Source organism: Miniopterus natalensis, chromosome 8, assembly GCF_054644295.1.
Source record: "Miniopterus natalensis isolate mMinNat1 chromosome 8, mMinNat1.hap1, whole genome shotgun sequence".
NCBI classification, from domain to species: domain Eukaryota; kingdom Metazoa; phylum Chordata; class Mammalia; order Chiroptera; family Miniopteridae; genus Miniopterus; species Miniopterus natalensis.
The window spans coordinates 28593345-28615516 of NC_142088.1; the positions used below are offsets into that span (position 1 = coordinate 28593345).

The 22172-nt window shown below is 35.2% G+C and overlaps 1 protein-coding gene across 1 annotated transcript in view; it reads left to right on the plus strand.

The window, feature by feature from the left end:
• The window catches only part of TMEFF2 (transmembrane protein with EGF like and two follistatin like domains 2), a 217153-nt gene that overhangs the window by 107406 nt on the left and 87575 nt on the right, over positions 1 to 22172 (plus strand). Inside the window, exon 5 of the mRNA XM_087819691.1 lies at positions 7132 to 7228. Within this exon, the coding sequence (XP_087675817.1) occupies positions 7132 to 7228 (97 nt within the window). The remainder of the gene's footprint in view (positions 1 to 7131; positions 7229 to 22172) is intronic.

Sequence of the window (22172 nt, forward strand, 5' to 3'; positions counted from 1 at the left end):
TGTAAGATCAACCACTGCACCTGAGTGTAAACCCATCTCTTCTCAAGGGCATTGCTTCATGATTGCCCCCTTTCTCTCCTGCATAGATTTGTTCATCCCTGCTCCATCATTTCTCTCAGCAGAAAATGACGCCTCAGCCCCATCCTTTTGTAAAAATGTCTACATCCCTATCCACTTAATGCCTCATTCTCTGTTCTCATCAGGAAATTTGTTCAAAAGTGTCACCTACCTTTATTCTTTCTACTTACCGACTCTTAGTCTTTTCTCAATCTCTCATTGGGTGTCCTCACCATGCTTTATAGTATCCCATCTAGCCCAAACCAATGTTCATAACTTACCAATAAAAATACAATTATCTTTTAGGTATTTAATAGGGGAAAATGTTTTATATATAAACTTACATACAATAATTCAAATTAATTATACTGGTAATAAAAGTATTTTTGCTTATCATTGCCACATGATTGCTATCATAGAGTTTCTTGAATCTGGCATAGTAACTTGCGCTGAGGAATTCTGCCGTACATGATATGAAGCTGAATAAGATTTTCTCTTCCTCCTTTCCTTCCTTCCACCTTTCCTTCCTTCCTTCTTTCCTTTCTCTCTTTCTCTCTTTCTCTCTTTCTCTCTTTCTCTCTTTCTCTCTTTCTTTCTTTCTTTCTTTCTTTCTTTCTTTCTTTCTTTCTTTCTTTCTTTCTTTCTTTCTTTCTTCTCTCTCTCTCTCTCTCTCTCTCTCTCTCTCTCTTTCTTTCTTTCTTTCTTTCTTTTTCTTTCTCTCTCTCTCTTTTTCTAATCAACTGAATATCTTCAGTTCTAACTTAGAACTGAGTGAAATCAGTCAGACTTAAATTACAATAGAATTGTGCCTCAATATAGTAGCATTGTATTAAACTCTTACATTAATTTTAGTTGTGTAGAAGATAAATCATATGTGATTTCTAAAGAAGCTTTGTAAAGCTCTAGGAAACTAGCTTAATTACGAAAAATTAAATTTTCTGTAATGCTCTCTTCTTTTGAGTGTTTAATATAAAATTATATTTGCTCATTCTTGAAACTTGGTACTTAGACTTTTTAAGTGGCTTTTAGAATTTTAAACCATTAATGTGCACATGTAATTTTAGCCTTCTTTAGTTTTTAGCACTTAAATCACTTACAATTTAAAAATTAACAATGGATTTGTACTTCTTTTAATTAGAAAACACACAAAGATAATGGATTTTTCTCCCTAAAATCTGAATACCTATTACTGCATTGTGACACTGATACACGTACAGAATGAATCTGTTAGTTTTGTAAATAGCAGACTTTGTTAAGTCCCTTGTTTTAGCACTTCAATAATATAACAGTATAATTATTATTTAAATATCCTCACATTATAATATGAATAAAAGGAAATTATTTCTTATTCTTATTTTCCATTGAAGTCACATCAGAATTTCTAGGGAAATGTTGGAAAATGTAAATGAGAATTACTAAGGCTCAAAAACAGCATCTTAGAATTGTCTGAGCCTCTGGGAACTGTGAGTAGCTTCCATCATTTAGGTTCAACTTACATGTGGGAGAAGCATATGACATACAAAAGGCAAAATTAACATGTCGTCCAAGTTAAAGAATGTAATGGAGAGCTTTCATTTAAAATTTTCTTTCTATTCTTTAAGTGGATTTTTTTCTTTATTGGAAGATGAACTCAAAATTCAGCTTTTGATGATAATGAAATAGTAATTTGTGCAAGTAATTTCAAAGGAAAAATTGCTGTTTATTATAATTTACTATGAAAGTAATTTTATTTGCAGTAGATAATTGAATATTATCACTGATAAATCCTTTATCTTTATAAATAAAATGGAAAAATTAAACATCGACCAAGAATTAATTTGTCATTCAACCAATTTAAGAAAAAAACAAAACACTAACTGTAGATTGTTATTGACTCTCAAATTGAAAAAGAAAAACGCCTTCTAAATTTTGAAAAACATCAGATTAAAGTATACATAAAATTGGTGTAAATGTTTTTTCTCAACTTTGTAATAATTTAAATGAATATAAAACAAGTATCTATAAGTTATATTTGAGCTTAGAAATCTCATTCTCGTTGTTGATAAAATCTGATAGTTTCAAGGACTGCCTACTTTTTTTCAGGTGTGATGCATATGGAGGTTTCTGTTCATTTAGGTTTATACTGTGTTAAATGTTTATTGTCTGTTTAATTTGAATGACACACTTTATATGTCTGTGAAAAAGATGTATTAGAGCTACATGGAGAGAAAAATTAGAACCATGCATAGACTGGGAAAGATAGTGTTCTGTTGAGAAAAAATGAAAATATAATAGAAGAAACATGCCTGAAAAATTGCAGAATATATGCTAGAATAGAAAAGAAATAGTAAAAATTTGAAGAAATATTTGGAGAAAATTAAAAACAGATCTAGGGTTGTGTTAGAAAAGTAATGAAACCAAAATCTGAGATATGAAAATTATGTGAAAATGTTTTCTTAGAATTTATTGATAACAATAATTCATGAATTATTTGTTGTTTTCACTAGGCAAAGCCACAAACAACCTCAAAATCTCAGAGGTTTGTAGTATCAGGGGCAAAAAGTCTTGCTCCTATGACTGGGACCAATGGTGGCTGTGCTCTGTATAACTCATTCTGGGATTGGTTGAAGGAACAACTCCTATTCTAGAATGTGTCTTTTTTATGCAAAGGGAAAGAGCAAGAAAGTAGGCATCCACGTGATGGCTTTTATATAGCTTCTCACTTCCACTCATATTTCAATGGCAAAAGCAAGTCATAAGACCAACAATGGTATCATGAAACTCAAGTATTTTGGCTATAGAGGGAAATATAATTATTTTATTGGAGAGGGTGAAAAAATAATTGGAAAAAATAATGCAATCTACTATAAATGTCATATATCAACAGTGTCTCCCATGGAGAATGTGAGACTATAGATAAGTCTTCAAAAGTTAGAACAAATGCATGTCAGAAGTCAAGTACTCATTTAATAGTAACAAGCTGGAATCTTCATTAGTACTGAAATCTCTGGCTTTTGCCACTGAAATAGCACAGAATAGGATGGCTGTTTAAGTAAAACTCATTTTAGAAAGGAACATGAGCTTTAGATAGATGATAGATAGATGATAGATGATAGAAGATAGATAGATAGATAGATGATAGATAGATAGATGATAGATAGATGATAGATAGATAGATAGATGATAGATGATAGATAGATTATATAGATTAGATAGATAGATGACTAGATAGATAGATGATAGATAGATGATGATAGATAGATAGATAGATGATAGATGATAGATAGATAGATAGATAGATAGATAGATAGATAGATGATAGATAGATGATAGATAGATAGATAGATAGATAGATAGATAGATAGATAGATAGATAGATAGATAGATAGATGATAGATAAATAGATGATAGATAGATGATAGACTATGATATATGACAATAAGAATGCAAAGAGTGGACTGTGGTAATTAAAAACATATTGTCACAAAGTTCTTAAATTGTTTATTAAGTAAAAGATTAAGACAATTTAAAGACACGTTGTAATTCTTAAAGCAACCACCTAAATAATAACACAAGAATAACCTCAATTGCCAGCATATTCAGACTGAATAGCAAAGCAAGATCCAACTGTGTGTTTCCAAGAAACACATTTTTTCCTAATTACAGTTGACATTCAGTATTGTTTTGTATTAGTTTCAGGTGTACAGCGTAGTGGGTAGACAATCATATACTTTGCAAAGTGTCCCCCTGATATTTCCAGTACCCACTTGACACTATACAGTTATTACAATATTATTGACTATATTCCCTGTGCTATCCTTTATATCCCTGTGACTATTTTGTAACTACCAATCTATCCTTCTTAATCCCTTCCCCTTCTTACCCAGTTCCCAAAGCCCCTCGGTCTGGCAACCATAAGCCTGTCCTCTGTATCTAAAGTCTGTCAAGAAACACACTTTAAACATGTTAACAGGTTGGATATAAAGGGACAGAAAAAATAGGCAAAAGAAAGCTGGTGTGGCTCTATGAATTTCAGAACAAAGTAGACTTCAAGATGACTAATGTTGCTAGAGATTAAAAGGGTGAATTTTATAATGAGGAAAGGGTCACTTATTTAAGAAGACACAAGACTACTAAATGTTTCTACACCTAATATCAAAGCTCCCAAATACAAGACAAAACAAAAGAGAACTGAAAACAATTTTACTGTCACTGACAGAGATTTTAACACTCCTTTCTCAGTAATAAAACAAAAAATCAGTACAGTTCCAGCTGATTTGAACAATACTAACCATCTACTTAAGCTAATTAACATTTATAGAAAATTACTCCCCACAAGGGGTTACAACTTCTAACATGCACATGAATTATTCAAGAAGGTGGACAATATTCTCAGTCATAAAACAAGTTTCAATAAATATCAAAGGATTTAAATTAAATACAATGTGTTCTCTAATCATAATAGAGTTAAAGATGAATAAAATAATATACTTTTTAAAACCCTCGAATATTTGAAAGTTGAAAAACACACTTACTAAATAACCCATGGGTTAGAGAAGAAATCTCAAAGGATATTACAATATGTGTATATATATATTTTTTTCTCTAACAGAAATACATAAAAGCATAATATTTGTATTTTTGAGATGCAGCTAAAGCAGTCCTTATAAGGAAATTTATAGATTTAAATAGATATATTAGAAAATAAGAAAGGTATAAAATCAAGTACTTCTTCCATTTTAAGAAACTATAAAAATAATAAATTAAACCCTGGGTATATAACAGAAAGGAAATAATAAGAGCAGAAATCAATAAAATAGAAAATTTAAGTAACTTTTATGAAGAAATCAAACAATAATACTGTCATACACAAAGTCTTTTATAAAATAGAGGAAGTGGGAACATGCCCCAACTCATATTATGAGAACATTTAGGTGATATATTACAGTGCAGTACATATATTATAGTGCACATATATTTAATATGTACTATATATAACTATTATATATGCTATATATGTAATTATAATAAAGACCGCTATTATGCATATCATTTAAAATAATATTTTATCATATATATTATAGTTTGTATTGCGTAAATACTATTGTATATAATTGTGAATTGGCACAGTTCATCCCCTGGGTTACTTCCAGTAGACCCCTAACCAAGGATCTTTCTCAACTGCGAAAAAAAACAGGGCTGCCCCTAAGTGGCTGTAACTGTTCATTAAGGACCTTCCCGTCGTGTTAGCATGTTTCCTGAGTGATGGGGAGTGTTAGTCTGGAAGCTGCTAATCTTGCTAACACTAAAAGGCTCTCTCCCATTAGCAGCTTCTGTGTTGCATTAATAATAAGACAGTAATAAAGAGACCAACCCAGCTGCTCAGTGTCCCCTGAGGTGCGGCCCCAGCTTCCTTCTTATCCCCATGGCCCACTGTAATGGTCTTGCCCGTATTAAAGTGAGAAGGCAGATAATAAGCGCTGTCTATTGCATCAGAGTTCAAAAATCCCTTCTTACTAGGGAGAAACTCCTTTTTTTTAGACTTCCAAATTTAAAGCATATCATGAATACTTTTTCAATTAAAGTTAATCTGTTGTAATTCACAACTTTTTAGTGTAAGTGCAAATAATCAAGTACAGGGGGAAAATGCTTTAGAAAAAATAAACTTCTCTATCTTTCCTGGAAAAACTATAAAACAGAATACTTTCGGAGATGTCTTCTTGTCTTTAAAAAAAAAAAAAATTACATCACATATCTGCACAGCAATAAATTAAAGAAAATCATGGAATTAAAGACCTTTGCTTTTATAAACGTTAAAAACTCTTGTTAGTAGACAAAGAAGAAATGATGAGAAAATATCTTATTAAAACAAAATAAGTAAGGTTGGATTTGTTAGGCTCAGGGTGCATGTTAGTAAATTAAGTCTTTGTTAAAATTTTATCTTAGGGTTTATAAAGATAGGAGCCAATGCCATACTTAATTGCTTATGATCTTTTTCTATTGAAAATACATGACCTTCAGCAGAAGTGCACTTTTTAAACATCTTCCTGATTTAAACATCTGTTTTTAAGTGTGTGATCTGTCCGTGGAATAAGATTATCTATGCAGAAGTTAGGTGTTGGCAATTTTTCATCTACAAGCAAAACTAGTTTTGCTTTCAACTATTTTTTAATTGGGTAAACAATAATTCATCATCTCAAAAGTGTTGCTCAGATTTTTGTTATTTGGACTCCTCAAAATGCTAGAAAGTTTTTCTTGATTTATACTATTGTTTCCTGATTTTGAGAGGTTAATTTTACAATTAGGTTATGCATTGCACATTTTTATACTTTTTTTAATTTTGGAGGAGGAAAGAAGACCACTATCAATAATCATCATCAATGATAATATATATTTTTTAAATGAAACATACGCTCATAACCCTCAGAGAAGAAATCACTATGATGGGCTCTGAAATATTTATGTCAGATTCAAGAAATTATTGTACAAACCAATTAAAAGCTGTTTTCTAAAAATTTATAATCAAAATTTTTTTTCTTATAAGTGCTTAACATCTTAAGTGGAGGGAGATATATCTAATAAGTCAAGGCTGCCCATTCAAGTTTTTTAAATTATGTATAAAAGCCTGTGAATGGAAAAGAAATCTATAATTTAAAAATGAGAAAATGCCAGGTATTTATTTATAGTCTAGTAGACACTAGATTTTTCCTCTAGGCAAGAAAAAATCTAAGTCCCTTTTCATTAAATAATCTTTTCATATATTTCAGTTTTAGTCAATCTAAGTCCCTTTTCATTAAATAATCTTTTCATATATTTCAGTTTAGTCATATATTTCAGTTTCAGTTTAGTCTGGTAAACCCTGTTATTTGTTTGATTTTGCTTTTAAAAAGTTAAAATATTCACTACATACCAATGGGTGGCATATTATTGTTAGAGCTGTCCTGAAATTTAGGGAAAAGGGGACTTAAGTATGCCATTCTTATAAAGTCCTAACAGCAAATAGGTCCATTGGAAAAGTAGCAGCTTTAATATAGAGCTGTTGGTAGTATGCACACTTATCTGAATTATTTTTGTTTTCTTTTTTCTGCCCTACAGTCCATGAAGGTTCAGGAGAAACCAGTCAGAAGGAGACGTCCACCTGTGATATTTGCCAGTTTGGTGCAGAATGCGATGAAGATGCCGAGGATGTCTGGTAACGTGCTTTCATTTATTCTTTTAAACAAAGTTATGATAATTAATTTCTTCTTACTCCTTCAAGCATTTCCTAAAGAAGAAATTTTCAGCATTTATTTTTTTAACTAGTTCCTAACAAGGAAAAATATGAGGGCTATAATAACGGCAAGGAATTTCTGGAAGGGAATTAAGAGTTGGGCCAGCCAAGCAGCTGCCCAGCTGCCCTGCTTCATTTGATAAGATATAAAGAGATATCACTGAGACTCCCAAATACTGTCCATATTGAGAGATGGAGACAACAATCCTATTTACCAGAACATTTCTCAAGAAGCATGGTCAAGAAACAATGGACAGTGAGTTGCTAATCAGCTTTCTAAGATGGTAGATCTAGGTAACCTCAGATATCCTTATTTAAGGGTATGTTGATGTTGTGCCTATAGCTGAACTGGGAAGATGGAAAAGCAAAGAATGATCTCTGAGACACCCTCTAGGATCAACTTCTCCCTTCACCCAAGCAATACTCAGCTTCTCCTGTAAGCTATGCTGAACCAATAATGAATAATATTTATTTTAAATAAGTTCCAAAATGGTAGCCTTCTAGGGCATGGACGTGTGCTTGGTTCTGCCCTAGTCATACCCAAAGTGAGCAATCCAGAATCCAGAGGAGGTCTTTGTGGCATGATAGTGGAATGAATGAGGTTCTCTCTCTTTCTTCCTCTCTCCCTCTCTCCCTCCCACTCCCTATGTCTCCCCTCACTCACTGACTTTCCCCTGTACCTTTCAGGAAAACAGCCAAGTGTCCTTTGTTTTCTGAAAAATGCAGACTGTGCTTGCCTAGAGCTTTTAGCACTTATTTTGATCAAAGTGGCTGAGTAAATCTTAAATATTTTTACCACTGAAAGGTGGCAATTATGTGACTTGATGGTGCTATTAGCTAACATGATGATGGTAATCATATTGCAATATAAAAGTGTATCAAATCAACATGATATATAGCTTAAACTTATATGTTCATGTTATATGTCAATTATATCTCAATTTTTAAAAAGCAATCATTTTGATTTAACTCCTGTGGATGGAGGCAGCAATTCATCTAAGGGACAAGAAGGAAAGAAGGCAACATCATTTTAGCAAGAATATTTTATAATATTTTTCAGTACAGGTTAAGCTGAGGATTCCAGCTGTGCAAACTGGGGTTCTTAGGGTGTTTTCACAAGTTACTTACCAGTTAGCACTGCTGTTGACTAACCAGGTAAAAGAGCCACCCATTAATAAAAGCTCACATCAGTAGAGTTTCCATACCTGTCAAACATTACTATCCAGTGGGCAGCTAGGAACCAAGTCAGAGAGCCTCTGCACTGTTTGACAGTCTTGAGGTAAACCACGTATGTTTTGTTAAGAACGTCCTGGGCATCTTAGTAGCTGATAAATTTATGGTTCCCAAATCTTACTGATTATCAGAATTCCTTTGGAAATTTTTTTAACACACCAATTTTTTAGTTCCACTCCAAAATCATATTGCAATATTGAAGTATATTATATCAACATGTTATACATCTTAAACATATATATTATATGTCAATTATATCACAATTTTAAAAAGCAATCATTTTGATCAAACTTTTGTGGGTGGAGGGAGTAATTCACCTAAGGGACACGAAGGAAACAATGGCAACATAATTTTAGCAAGAGTGAAAGGGTCTGCATTGAAAATATTTTAAAATATTTTTAAGTTTAGATTAAATTTAGGATCCCAACTGAGCAAACTGGGTGGGGTTCTTAGGGTAAATTAATGAATCAGTATTTCAGAAAAGTAGGACTTGGAATTTTACTTACCTAAAACTCCCCAAATGATCATGAGATATTGCTCTAAAATAAATGACTGACTCGAAGGACCTTTCTCCTCCCTAAATGCTTTAGGGCTCTGTATATTAAGACACACTTATAGAAATATACTTTTAAAGTGTCTCATTTTTAATATTTGCTGGTAACTGCATCTGTAGTTCAACATTATTTTTAAAGCTGTTAAAAAACCTTGCTGTCAATTATATTACTTTTAAAAAATACACATGGGGCCCTAATTTTTTCTTAAGAATTTTCATTCCCCTATTTTCTCATCCCATTAATGATCACCTTTAAGTGACATAGTTCCACTTTACAAGTTGCAAAGATTGAAGATATGAGATGATAATACCGGGTAAAGATTACTGATTGCTTGCTTTGGGCTTGGCTCATTTGTATCCAGTTACCTTCAAAATAAGCCTAGGAGTATATTCCAGTATGATCTCACTTTACAAAGAAGGCAGTAAGTTTTAAAGTGTTTAAGTGGCAGGGCCAAGATGAAGGTTTGAGGTGAAAGTAACTCGAGGGTGTTAGCATAACAGTTCAACCAAAGATGCAATTGAAATTACATTCTTTTCCCTGTCATGTCTGGAATAGTGAGATGGCCAGATTGCAGGCAGCTTAGATCCAGTGGCTCAAGACCTACAAGGTTAGAGCTGTTGACAAGGGAGATGCCTGCAGCAGGCAGTGGGAAAACGTCCAGGGAAGCAGTGTCTCTCCCGGTAGTCTTGAGAAAGATCAGATCTATGGTATGAAAGCAGGTAGTACAAGGAGATATGGGCAAGGCCAGTGGTGTCAGAAAAATTCAACAGCATAGCCACTGGGCTTAGGAAAAGATACTCAGTCACAGAGGAAACACAGAGAAGGGCCAAGGTCGACCCTCAGCCAGTGAGGAATGAAATGTCTCAGGAAAAGTAATCAGGGACAGAGGCGGGAAAGACTAGAGAGATACCTACTGGCTGGAACTGGGGTAGAAAACAAGCCTTGGTTACAAGGGGCTGGGACCAGCCCCTGGATCTCAGAAATAAGTGACAAGGTCAGAATGCAGGGCGGCTGACTGGATGCTGAATCAGTCAGCTTCTGGCTAAGGACATCTTCTACACCCCCAGCCTAGAGACAAGATTAGTTCCAAAATGCAGACTAAGGCTGAACCTCCAGATGGGGCTAACTGGCCATAGCTGTGAAGATTAGCGGGCTGCAGGGGGCAGGGAGCCAAGAAGATTATTATACTTCCCAGGCAAGAATGAAAAGTTGTTAGCGTTTAAATAAAATGTACTTAAAATGTCCAATGTAAGCAATAGGAATGGTGCTGAAATGATAAGCGTATTGATTTTCATTTACATAAATACCTTTGTATGTTAATGTATTATATTTAGTTATGGCCATGAAGGGCAGATTGGAGAGAGCTGAAGGACACAAGAATAAAGCAATAAATGAAATTAAATAGGCATGGAATAAAAGAGGCTATAAAGTAAGATAGGAAGCAATAGGGGAGTGATCTGACTCTCATACAGTCCGCCGATCCAGGGGAGCTTTAATGTGCCATTGATGAGACCGTGGCCAGGTCCTCGTGCAGACATAAAACACTGCATATGCTCTGTGGCAGCCAAGAGCACAACTCAGTGTTTTGCATTACTTTGTCCTCTGACACTAACTAAACTACAGTTTTATGCATACACATTTCCTTAGCTCTGCTTTATGAAGTCATAGCAAGATGTGAGTAAGTACTAGTGCGAAATAACGTTACCATTGTATCTGCAATATTAAAACGCCAGCCTAAGAAATTAACGCTTTACCTTTCACCGCAGGACTAAGCCTGGTTATGCAGAGGCGCTCAGGTACCTTCTAGATGGTGAAGAGTCTTTGGTAGGGTCCAGAAGCCAGCACACAATCAGCTGACCTTGTTTCCCTAGTTACCTAGGTGCGTTTTTGAGTCACTGGACATGGGGCAGAAAAAATAAATAAAAGAGGAGTGAGGAGAGGGGCAGAAAAAGAAAAAATACTAATGAGAGAATGGCGTTGATAAACCATGTACTGATGTTTTGCTAACACTTTAGTGACTTTATTTTGAGAAAATATGTGCTTTAGTAACTCATATAAGCCTCTCGCTTATGTTCCATGGTCTTATTCCAGGGGTTTTTTCTTGTCTTTTTCTTCTCATTATGGAGAGCTAATGTCAAGACCTCAGAAATCAGAAAATGGTCAGGTTTCCTCAGTGGGAAAGGAAGACCATCACTACAAAACCCTCTGCAGCTGAGGATAGTTACCTAAGCGGAGGAAGGATGCAGCTTTCAAAGGAGAAAGGGAAACGTGCCCACACCCCGCGCCCAGGCCCCGGCCCGCCGCGCTTCCCGGAGCCCTCACCTAGGGGGGCTGAGAAACCCGGGGGCGCCTGTGCTGGGGTGCGTGCTGTGTGGGGGCGGGCGCTAAGGAGAAACCTAAAGAAGGGCTTAAAGATCGCTTCTGTTCATATCTAAACTGAAAAAAGAAATCAAAACTACTACATTTTCACATCAAAGAGACTCTCAATTACATCCTGTCAGTTATAATTTATAAGGAAAAAGAATGGCTGATAAATAAGTCGAACACAATAAAATCGACTCGCTGCAAAATAATAAGGCCCCACCTGATAGCCCTCAGAACACCGCCTTATTATTTCAACAAATGTTTCTGATACTTGGCTGGTTTCAGAAACAGCTTCATATTCCCTTAATTATCTTACCTGATAAATTATTTCAGTAAGTCCAAAGTAGGTCAGTAGTAACTCTTTGCACTGGGAACTATTCCTAAGAAGTAATTAGCCTAGAACTTTCTGTTGGTCCTGTCGATCAGAAGTAGTTCAGCGCCTTGGGGTTGATACTTGATTTAATATAAGAACAAAGCAAGTCAGTAGCTGGGTCTGATCATAGAAATGGCTGGGTGTGAAACTGGCTGCGTGCCTAACATTGCCAGGGTGTCAGGATGGATCAAGGAAGGGAGCACAGGTGTAAGAGCAGATGTGGCTGGGTGACAAATGACATAAAGGGACAACTTAAATTATTATGTGTACGTGCTTCTTACGTATGCTTTACAGCTCTTATTTCCATTTTAACTTTGCTCTTGTATTATCCTCTGCATGGCACTCAGGCTCCATTAGCAAAGTCATGTGGGCTTAATAGCTCTTAATTCCTCAAGCAGTCGTTTAGTTTTGAAATGTTAACAATGTTTTCCAGTTTCAGTGCATAACATCCTTTCTGGACTGCAGTGGTGAGAAAGGAGAAAAAGTAGCTTCAGTAAAACGAGTTCAGAAGAGAAAATGAATGAGCATCTAGTTTTTTTCTCCACATCATTGACGTTCCATAACTGAAACAGGGCGCAGGATTTGCTGTTCCTTTTGTGAGTGTCTCTTACAAAGACAGTTTAGTCTGAAGTCTTTAACATCCTGCTCCTTTGATCTGAGAAGGCTCCTTGTCGCTAGGAAGAGTGTGAGTGGCTGGCATCATTCCCACCTTTAATGCATTGTGGACTGTGGAGAATCATGAATATTTGAAGCTGGGCAATGGCCGTGGATGATCCTTGGCACTGGATTTTACCATATATAAGCAAATTAGGCATTAGGTCCTGCTGACTTTAGTACATTTGGATTATGAGTTTGATAGGGAAAATGAAGACACCTCTGAGGAAAACATAGAAAATGATTTCTTTCAAAACTACTACTGGCCGATGATTGAACAAAAAGATTGTGTAGCAACTGGAAAGTTTCCAGTTGTTTTCTATTAGTAAAAAGAAGGCCAGTCAGGGTTGTATATGGGATATCTAAAAAGGAAGATGCTGATTAGTCACAAATATTGTGAACTAAGAGTTTATTCAGTCTTTCCCAGGGTGTTTCCCTCTTACTAATTTCCTTTGCTCTCTTGCCTTAGCACTGTAAATGTGGTAGCCATAATCAGGACTGGCTTCTAACATGAGTTTACCCATGGAGAGAAGGAAAGACACATGCAAAAACAGAAAATAGATCTAGTCAAGAAAAGCCAGGTTTCTGTTGGGTGGAAGGCTTTAGGAGAACACTTTTGAGTGCTAAGGTTCCTGCCTCCCAGGAATTGCCTCTTCTCCCCAACTATGAAGACAATGCTGTCACCTCGGAAAACTGACACAGTGTTTTCTGTTTGTATAGATGGTGGGGTCTGAAGAGTAAAGACACCTCTCTTTCCTTCCATGCTTCCATTTGCCTGGAAAATTTTTGCAGAGACAGAGGGAAATTTACAGCTCCTGACTTGGGGAGATATACACCTTCCCACTCCCCTAATTTCAAGGGGAAAATGTTGACATGTTTTGCAAATCTATGTCCAAATGTGAAAGCTTGTTTTTGATTTTGTTATTTTTTTCTTTTATGTATTTCTTCATCTATCTTAATCCAGAAAAAAATAATTTATACTTTTAAAAAATTTCCCACAGTGAAATAAAATTTAGAGGTACAATTAGAGTTAAATAGGACTAATATCTGTAACATGGTCTGTACTGTGGTCTGTGTCAATGAATCCCATACCTGTGACCCAAACTTCCCTCTGCCAGTGGCTGCCAGTAAAAGTCAAACCTATAAACTGAACCTAAAAACTTTAAGAGACATTTACAAAGATAAATGAATAGCAGTGCCACTTCACCTGCAGAACAGGCAATTCTAAAAAAACAAAACCACCCCCACAACTAATCCCATCCTCCAAAATGCAGGGTTAGGCTTTGTGAAGGGTAAAACTTAAAAAATGAACCTGAAATTTGAAAATAAACCATGGTACATAAAACTAAAACTTATCTCTGGTCTACTCTGATATTGGGTTACTTCCAAATGAAATGCAAGAATAGGAATGATGAGATGTATAGAAAGAGGGAAGAATCACCAAATTAAATAGCAAATAAGTATGGCCCATATGCCAGGGGGTTGTACTCCCTTAGTGGCAATGCTATATCTTTTTTTTAATCACTCAAAAATATGATGTCAAGCCTCTTATTTCCCAATCCATATTTTTGATGATCACACTGAAATGGAATTTGTTATGGCTTCTCTGATTATAAAGTTGTACATGTTTATCATAGAAATTTGAGAAGACTAGAAATATGAAAACTCTATTAAAATGTCATCCCACCATTCCAAGATTACCACTGTATATTTCCCTTCCATATATGTGTACCTGTGTTCATGTGCACATGTGCGTATGGATATATGTATTTCTAGTGAGTCAGATTTTACTTAATCTTGAGGCTGAGTTTGGAGATTGCTATGAATGATTAACAAATTTATGAATAATATATTTATAGTTGAACATAACTTCTGTGGCCCAAATTCTAATTACTCTTCCTACATTTTTGCATTTCTCAAGACAAGTGAATTTGAGAGTACTTCCCCCACACCTGTGATCTAAAAAATTTACCAAAACCTAAATGCCCTCCAGTCTGTTAGACATTTTTCTTGGTTAACTCCAAGAGAATAGACAGTAGGTATACTGAAAACATTCCCATTGTCTGTTTCCAAAGCATTCGTAACAAAGAACTTTTTGAGGTATAAGCATTATTTACTGAGAAACTGTCTTCCCAGAGGTGTTTTAAATTGGGTAGAAACTGTTTCTGGTCAGGAGCTTACTTTCAAATAGTGATGTATTGTATATGTTGGTTCATCTAAACAACCAATTAGCAAGCCATCCTCAGCAGCCCACATTAGTCTATTCCAGATATAGTTCCCTAACAAATAGGACATGTACTATCCAGAAAGTGATTACAACAAATCATAAGATTATATGCAACACCCACTCAAAAAACCAATACTGCTGAAACTCTAAATGCTTTTTTTTAATAAAAAGAAAAAAAAGAAGACAAATATCTGATTTTTCTAGTTCCCCCCAATGCAAAGTTAAATTATGTCCATTCATTCTGTTATCGCTAAGCTATGAATGAAACTTAAGAAATTAGAACAATTTAAATCAGAAATCGGATAGATGATCTTCTAAAGGTTGTTTACAACAATTTTTTGTTCATTGCAGTCTTTTCTACGTCTTTGACACAGCAGTTTACTCTGTTCTCTGAGCTCATCCTAAATGAGCTTTCTACAATCAAAATAGTATTATCCAAGGTAATAAAAGTAATGCTAGGTCCCAACTAGCCCAAAGTGCCTAGAATCAGCAGATTTAAGAGATGTATATCAGGGAGAAGTGCATAACAAATGGGGGAAAAGCAAAAGTAAGAAATGAAGTAAAATATTAGCTTTGCATCTGCAAAAAACAGTGATGTATTTCTGTAATATACATCGTTATCAGTGGAACAGGGCAGAGTGTCACAGCTGGTCCTGATGTCAGCGATGGCATTGACCTGCCTGGCCTTGCTGCTTTTCTGGGCCTGGAGCTGAAACACAACTGAGGCCTAGATGTTATCTCTAGGGCTTAATGCTTGAGGGACTGCTGGTGCAAAGGAGGCATATTAGGCTATTCTCTGGCTGCCTTGTTCCTTCTCTAAGGGTGTCTACGGCATGACTAGCAACATGCCAAGGGGGGAAAGGTCAGGGAAGGGTCTGAACTGCTTGACCAGAAATATCAAAGGTCAGGGGGTCTAAACTGATTGACCAGCAATATGCTAGGGGAGAAAAGTCCCTGAGGGCAAAGACCCACCCTACATGTTGCTAGGCACCCAAGGCTTTCTCCCTGTTGACCTTCTATACCTAGCTTACGGTTCCTACTCTGCTCATGTCTGTCTAACTGCCTACTATGCCTACTATATCAATAGAAATGAGTTCTCATCTTGGATAAAATCACATCATTTCCCTTGTCCCCTGTCTTTTCCCCCCAAGACACATTATATTACATAGATAGATGATAGATGATAGATGATAGATAGATAATGATTGATAGGTGATAGACAGATGATAGATAGATGATAGATAGATAGATAGATAGATAGATAGATAGATAGATAGATAGATAGATGATAGATAGATAGATAGATAGATAGATAGATAGATAGATAGATAGATGATAGATAGATGATAGATAGATAGATAGATAGATGATAGATAGATAGATAGATAGATAGATAGATAGATAGATAGATAGATAGATAGATGATAGATGATAGATAGATAGATAGACGATGATGATAGATAGATAGATGATAGATGATAGATAGATAGATGATAGATAGATAGATAGATAGATAGATAGATAGATAGATAGATAGATAGATGATAGATGATGATAGATAGATGATGATAGATAGATAGATAGATAGATAGATAGATAGATAGATAGATAGATAGATAGATGATAGATAGATGATAGATAGATGATAGATAGATGATAGGTAGATATAGATAGATGATAGATGATAGGTAGATAGATGATAGATGATAGATGATGATAGATAGATGATGATGATAGATGATAGATAGATAGATAGATAGATAGATAGATAGATAGATAGATAGATAGATAGATAGATAGATAGATAGATAGATGATAGGTAGATATAGATAGATGATTGATAGATAATAAATATATCTACAATCATATTATAATTCACATAAAACTCACTCATTTAAAGTATTCAATGGCTTTTAATATATTCACCAAGTTGTACAACCATCAACACAATCAATTTTATAATATTTTCATCATTCTAGAAAGAAACTTACAGCATTAGCAGCCTCTTCACATTTTTCCCCCAAGTTTCCCTCCACCATCCCTAGGCAACAACTAGTCTATTTATCTGTATAGATTTTTCTATTCTCACATTTCATATAAATGGAATTGTTCAGTATGTGGTCCTTTGTGACTGACTTTTTTCACTTAGCATGGTGCTTTGAAGGTTCATCTATATTGTAACATATATCAGTATTTTGTTCTTTTGACTTATGGAAAATATTCCATTGTATGGATATACTACATTTTGTTTACTCATTTATCAGTTGATGAACACTTGGGTTATTTCCAGTTTTGCTATGATAAATAATGCTGTTATGAACATTTGTGTATGTGTGTACAAGTTTTAATATGGACATGTGTTTTCGTTTTCCTTGGGCATATACCTAAATATAGAGTTGCTGGGTTAGATGGTAACCTTCTGATTAACTTTGAGGACCTGCAGACTGTTTTCCAAAGTCTCTTCATCATTTTTCATCATTTTATATTTCCACCAGCAGTGTGTGAAGATAGAAATCTCTCCACATCCTTGCCAATACTTGTTATTACCATCTTTTTGAGTATTGTACTCCAAGTAGGTGTGAAGTGGTATCTAATTGTGGTTTTGATTTGCATTTTCCAGATGGCTAATGATGCTGAATCTCCTTTCATGTGCATTTTGATCATTTGGATATCCTCCTTGGAGAAATATCTATTTAGATCTTTTGCCCATTCTTAATTGAGTTATTTACCTACTTGTTATTGTGTTGTAAGAGCTTTCTAATAATATATTATAAGTATAAGCCTCTTGCCAAATATATACAATTTGCAAATAGTTTCTCCATCCTGTGGAGTTGTCTTTTCACTTGTATGATGGTACCTTTTAGAACACAAGTTTTTGATGAATTCCAGAGTGCCTGTCTTTTCATTTGTCACTTGTGTTTTTGGTGTCATATCTAGGAAGTCTTTGCTTAACTCAAGGTCACAAAGAGTTACTCCTATATTTTCTCCTAAAGCATGTACAGTTTTAGCTCTTGTATTTAGGTCTCTGATTAATTTAGAGTTAATTTTTGCATATGGAGGAAGGCAAGGGCTCCCAAATCATTTTTGAATAGAGATATTCAGTTGTTCAAATACCGTTTGTTGAAAAGACTACTTTTCTCTCCATTGAACTTTTTTTGGCACTCTTGCAGGAAACAATTGGCCGTGTATATGAGAGTTGACTTTTGAACTCTCATTCTAGTCCATTAATGTATATATGCCTGTCCTTATGCCAGAACTAACTCCATTTTTTCATAAAGAAAATACAGGAAATAAGGGTTTGGGTCTAGATGAATTTCCATGATTCCTTTGAATTCAGACATTAGCTAATATTGACATACAATATTATATTAGTTTCAGATGTACAGCATAATGGTTAGACATTTATATAACTTACAAAGTGATCCCTCTGATAAGTCTAATACCCACCTGACACCAAACATAGTTGTTACTGTATCTATAAAGACCTGCTCCACAAGCATCCCTGGTGACCCCAGTGGCATTGTTCCTCCTTTTCCTCTGGACTGAAATTTCCATTAAGGCATTTTTAAATTAGAAGAGATGGTCTACTGTGTCCAAATGTAGTATTTGCCACTCTGTACTTTGATCTTCATACTGCAATTAACAGATGTAAGTTTGTCTATATTGGCTAGTCATCTCTTCAGAAAACACAATTGTAAAATTATAACTCTGTAGAGTTGCTTTTCTGTAAGACCTGAATAATGATATACAGATATGTCATTGTTATTGTAGCTAACTTGGTACAGGGTTAAATATATATATATATATATAGTCTTTATTTCTTAATTAAAATTTCAACTTAGAAATTAGGCAGAACCCCTGAAATATTTCATATAAGTCTTTAGTATTATAATTCCCTTATACAGGTATCAAAACTAAGCAGTTGTAGAGAAAGAAAATTTGTTCATGCGGCAGAGTGAGGACAAGTGCCAGGCATCTTGAGATGGTCCTGGAACATAAAAGATGTGGTTATTACGTATGTTTGCGCAAAATGGGAAAACATTGATCAGATTTTTATGACAGATATACCTGATTTTATTCTAATTAGTTAAATAGTTTAAAAGTACAAAGGAAAAGCAAAGATAAAAATATGCAAACCAATAGATCATAACATAGGGCCTAACAATTATGGTTATGGGTTTATAATAAAAAATGTAACTGTGAGATATATTTATTTATGTCTTTCTATTATCAATTCTGCTGTTTCTATTTTGACACAGATAATCAATCAATAAATAACCAATAATTTGATAGATATATTTGACTTTGTTTTCTTAATATCCTCATAATGAGCATTGTAATCCTTTATTAGTGTAAGCAAGCTTCAGGAAATTTTAACCCACTTATTTATCTATTTCATCTTTTTCCTCCAAGGCTTACTTGTCCCAACCCAAAGTACAGTTTCAAATTTACTTACTTATTTATATTTTAATTTTTTTAGTTGAGTTGACATACAATATTATATTAGTTTCAGGTGTACAGCATAGTGGTGAGACAAATAACTTATGAAATGATCTCCTGGGTAAGTCTAGTACCCTCCTGACACTATACATAGTTATTACAATATTATTGACTATACTTCCTAAGCTGTACTTTATATCCCTATGGCTAGTTTAATAATTGACAGTGTGTACTTCGTAATCCCTTTCACCTTTTTCACACATCCCTGAACTTTCCTCCCATCTGGCAATTTGCTCTCTGTATCTATGAGTTTGTTTTTGTTTTGTATGAATTAGAGAGGGAAGAAATTTTAGCATTTGGGACCAAACAATACGTAGTAATAGAGTAGAGTGCACAAGGGCAGGAGCCCTGCATTTTTTAAAATGTAATTTCGTTTAATTCCAATTTTGCTGCCTATAACATCGGCTAGAAGGGTTGGTGTAGACCACTGTGGATATTAAAAACTGTAGCCTACAAAGTTACTGGTTAAGAAGTTGTTCTTTTTACAGGAAATAAGACTACAATAGACACAACAAGTATCTCAAGCATAGAGAAGGGCAGTGTCAGCATGAGCTGGGATGATTAGGTTTGACAGGTTAGAGAGAATAATTTTAAAATAACAACTAAGCAATCGAGAGCACTATCTTTGTGCCCTGTACTCCTCTAAGGGCCTCGCATTTATTAATCAATTTAATCTTCACAAGAACACACAAGTTAGATTCTAATACTATTTCAGTTTTAAGTATGATGAGATTGAGTCACAAATGTGTTAAGTAACTTGCCTAAATTTACTTAGCTATTAAGGGTCAAAATCAAGATTTGAACCCAGAGGTCACACTCACCAATTTTGTAAACATTGTGCTCCACAAAATTTGGAGCACAATGCAGAACTTGCAAGACTCAGAAGAACTCCAGGTGTAGAGAAGGGAGAGAAGTTTCCTTGGGGAAACAAAGAAAGAAACGTACGTTTAATTAGCATCTAAGTACATCATCTGTGGAAGTCCAATGCACCGTCTCATTTAATCCTGTGCAGCAGTGCAGCGAGTTAGGTATCATTTTCCTGCATTTATGCAAAGGAATAAACTATGTTTCAGGGAGTATATAACATACCAAATAAGTGTTGATAAGTAAGAGAAGTTCTTGAATTCAACGTCAGACTTTTCTAAGATAACTTTGAGATCCATGCCCTTTTCATTGCATAATTCTAAAGGGTAGATGTTAAGGTAGAAAAAAGTAGTTAAAGAAACTGTCCTTTCAGGTGAAAGAATAGCTTATGACTGAAAATGTATAGTACCTAAAGAATTTAAAAAGTACCTGTGGCCAAATGATGGAAGACTTAGTTGTCAAATATATTAGCTAGGGAAAGTAACACTAAATATTCTAACAGAGAATTGCCAAATTCTCAGACGTATCACACACATACACACACACACACATATTTATTTTTTACTCTCATCACAATTCAAGGCAAGGGTTCCTAATCAGGCAGTCTCACACATGGTCTTTTAGGAACCATGTCCATTTCCCTATCATAGGCCTGCCCTTTCCTAAATCATTGCCGTCTCATTCATTCATTTAATAGAAAGTAAAAGAGAAGAAAAGATCCTACATGGGAGTTTTTATTGGCCCATCTTGGAAGTGGCAGTCCTCACTTCTACATACATCACTCTGGCCAGAACATTTGTTACACAGTAAAAGTTGCATTAAGGAGAAAGAACCCAATAATGGAGTTTGGTAATGGCCCCTGAAAGAGAGAGAGATTGGAGTTAGGGAAGCTATACAGCATCAGTAGACATTCACTTAGTGCATATGATGGGTCATGCTCTGTCAAAGCCCTGGCAACACTAAGTTATAATGCACACTAAGTCCACAGCTGTAAAGAGCTTACATCCTGGGGAGGTTCTGGTCCAAGATGGTGACAAAGACATCCTAAGAAGAGGAAAGACAGGGGGCTGGTTATAAAGAAATAAACGAACAAGTAAGCAAGCAAGATGATTTCAGATACATTTTTAAAGAAGAAAACAAGAGTTCTAAAAAACAGGGTCCTGGGAGAGGGGTATGCTGTTAAAGATTGGGCATTTAGGGAATTCTCTCTGTGGATTGTCATTTAAGTCAAATAGCAAGACAGAGCCAGCACCACAAGGATCTGTAGAAATAGAATTCTGAGCAAAGAGAACCTCCATGCAGACAAGCTTGGTGTGCTGAAAGAACTGACAGAAGATTAGTGTGGCTGGAGCCCAGAAAATTAGAAAGAAGTCTTACATGAAATTGAAAAGGGGCCTGACCAAGAAGGTTCTAGTAGGCCTTCACAAAGAGTGTTGATTTTATTCTAACTATGCTGAGATACTTTCCGATGTTTTAATCTGGAAGTGATATTTAAACTCATCCCCACTCTCACTTCCTCCTGAAGCCTTACTAGACCACTCCAGAGCATCACATCACCTCCTTCTCCCATATCCTGCAGCATTTTCCTTTGTTTCAATCATATTAGTACCTAGTTACCTGGAAGTATGCATGTATGATTTTTTTTCAACTGGCATGTAAACCCTTAGAGAGCAGAAACATATTTAATTTGTGGTTCCCTCAGTAACAAGCTCAGTTCCAAGAAAGCACTTAGGTCCTGATTAAGTGCATAAATAAGTGAATGATGGCTAAATAAATGACAGAAGGAATAAAAAAGAATAGAGAGCAATATCCCTTTGTATTGAGAGACTGCAGTGTGCTTTTCACTTTCACTCTGTCATTTGATCCACACAATCACCATGGGTGCAAGGGGAAGAGTTTGGTAACTATTCGATTACGAGAAGCAAGAGATTAGAAAAAGAGGCAGAGAAATCAAGATTTTGGTGCTAAGTGCTGGGAAGAAAATGGAACAACTTCAGAAATAGGGATCAGGAGTTAGAGTCAATTTGGAGTAGGGGAGGGAGGTGATGAGAGAAAGTTCTGTTCTGATACAGCTGATAAAAGGCAGAACCAAGTGGA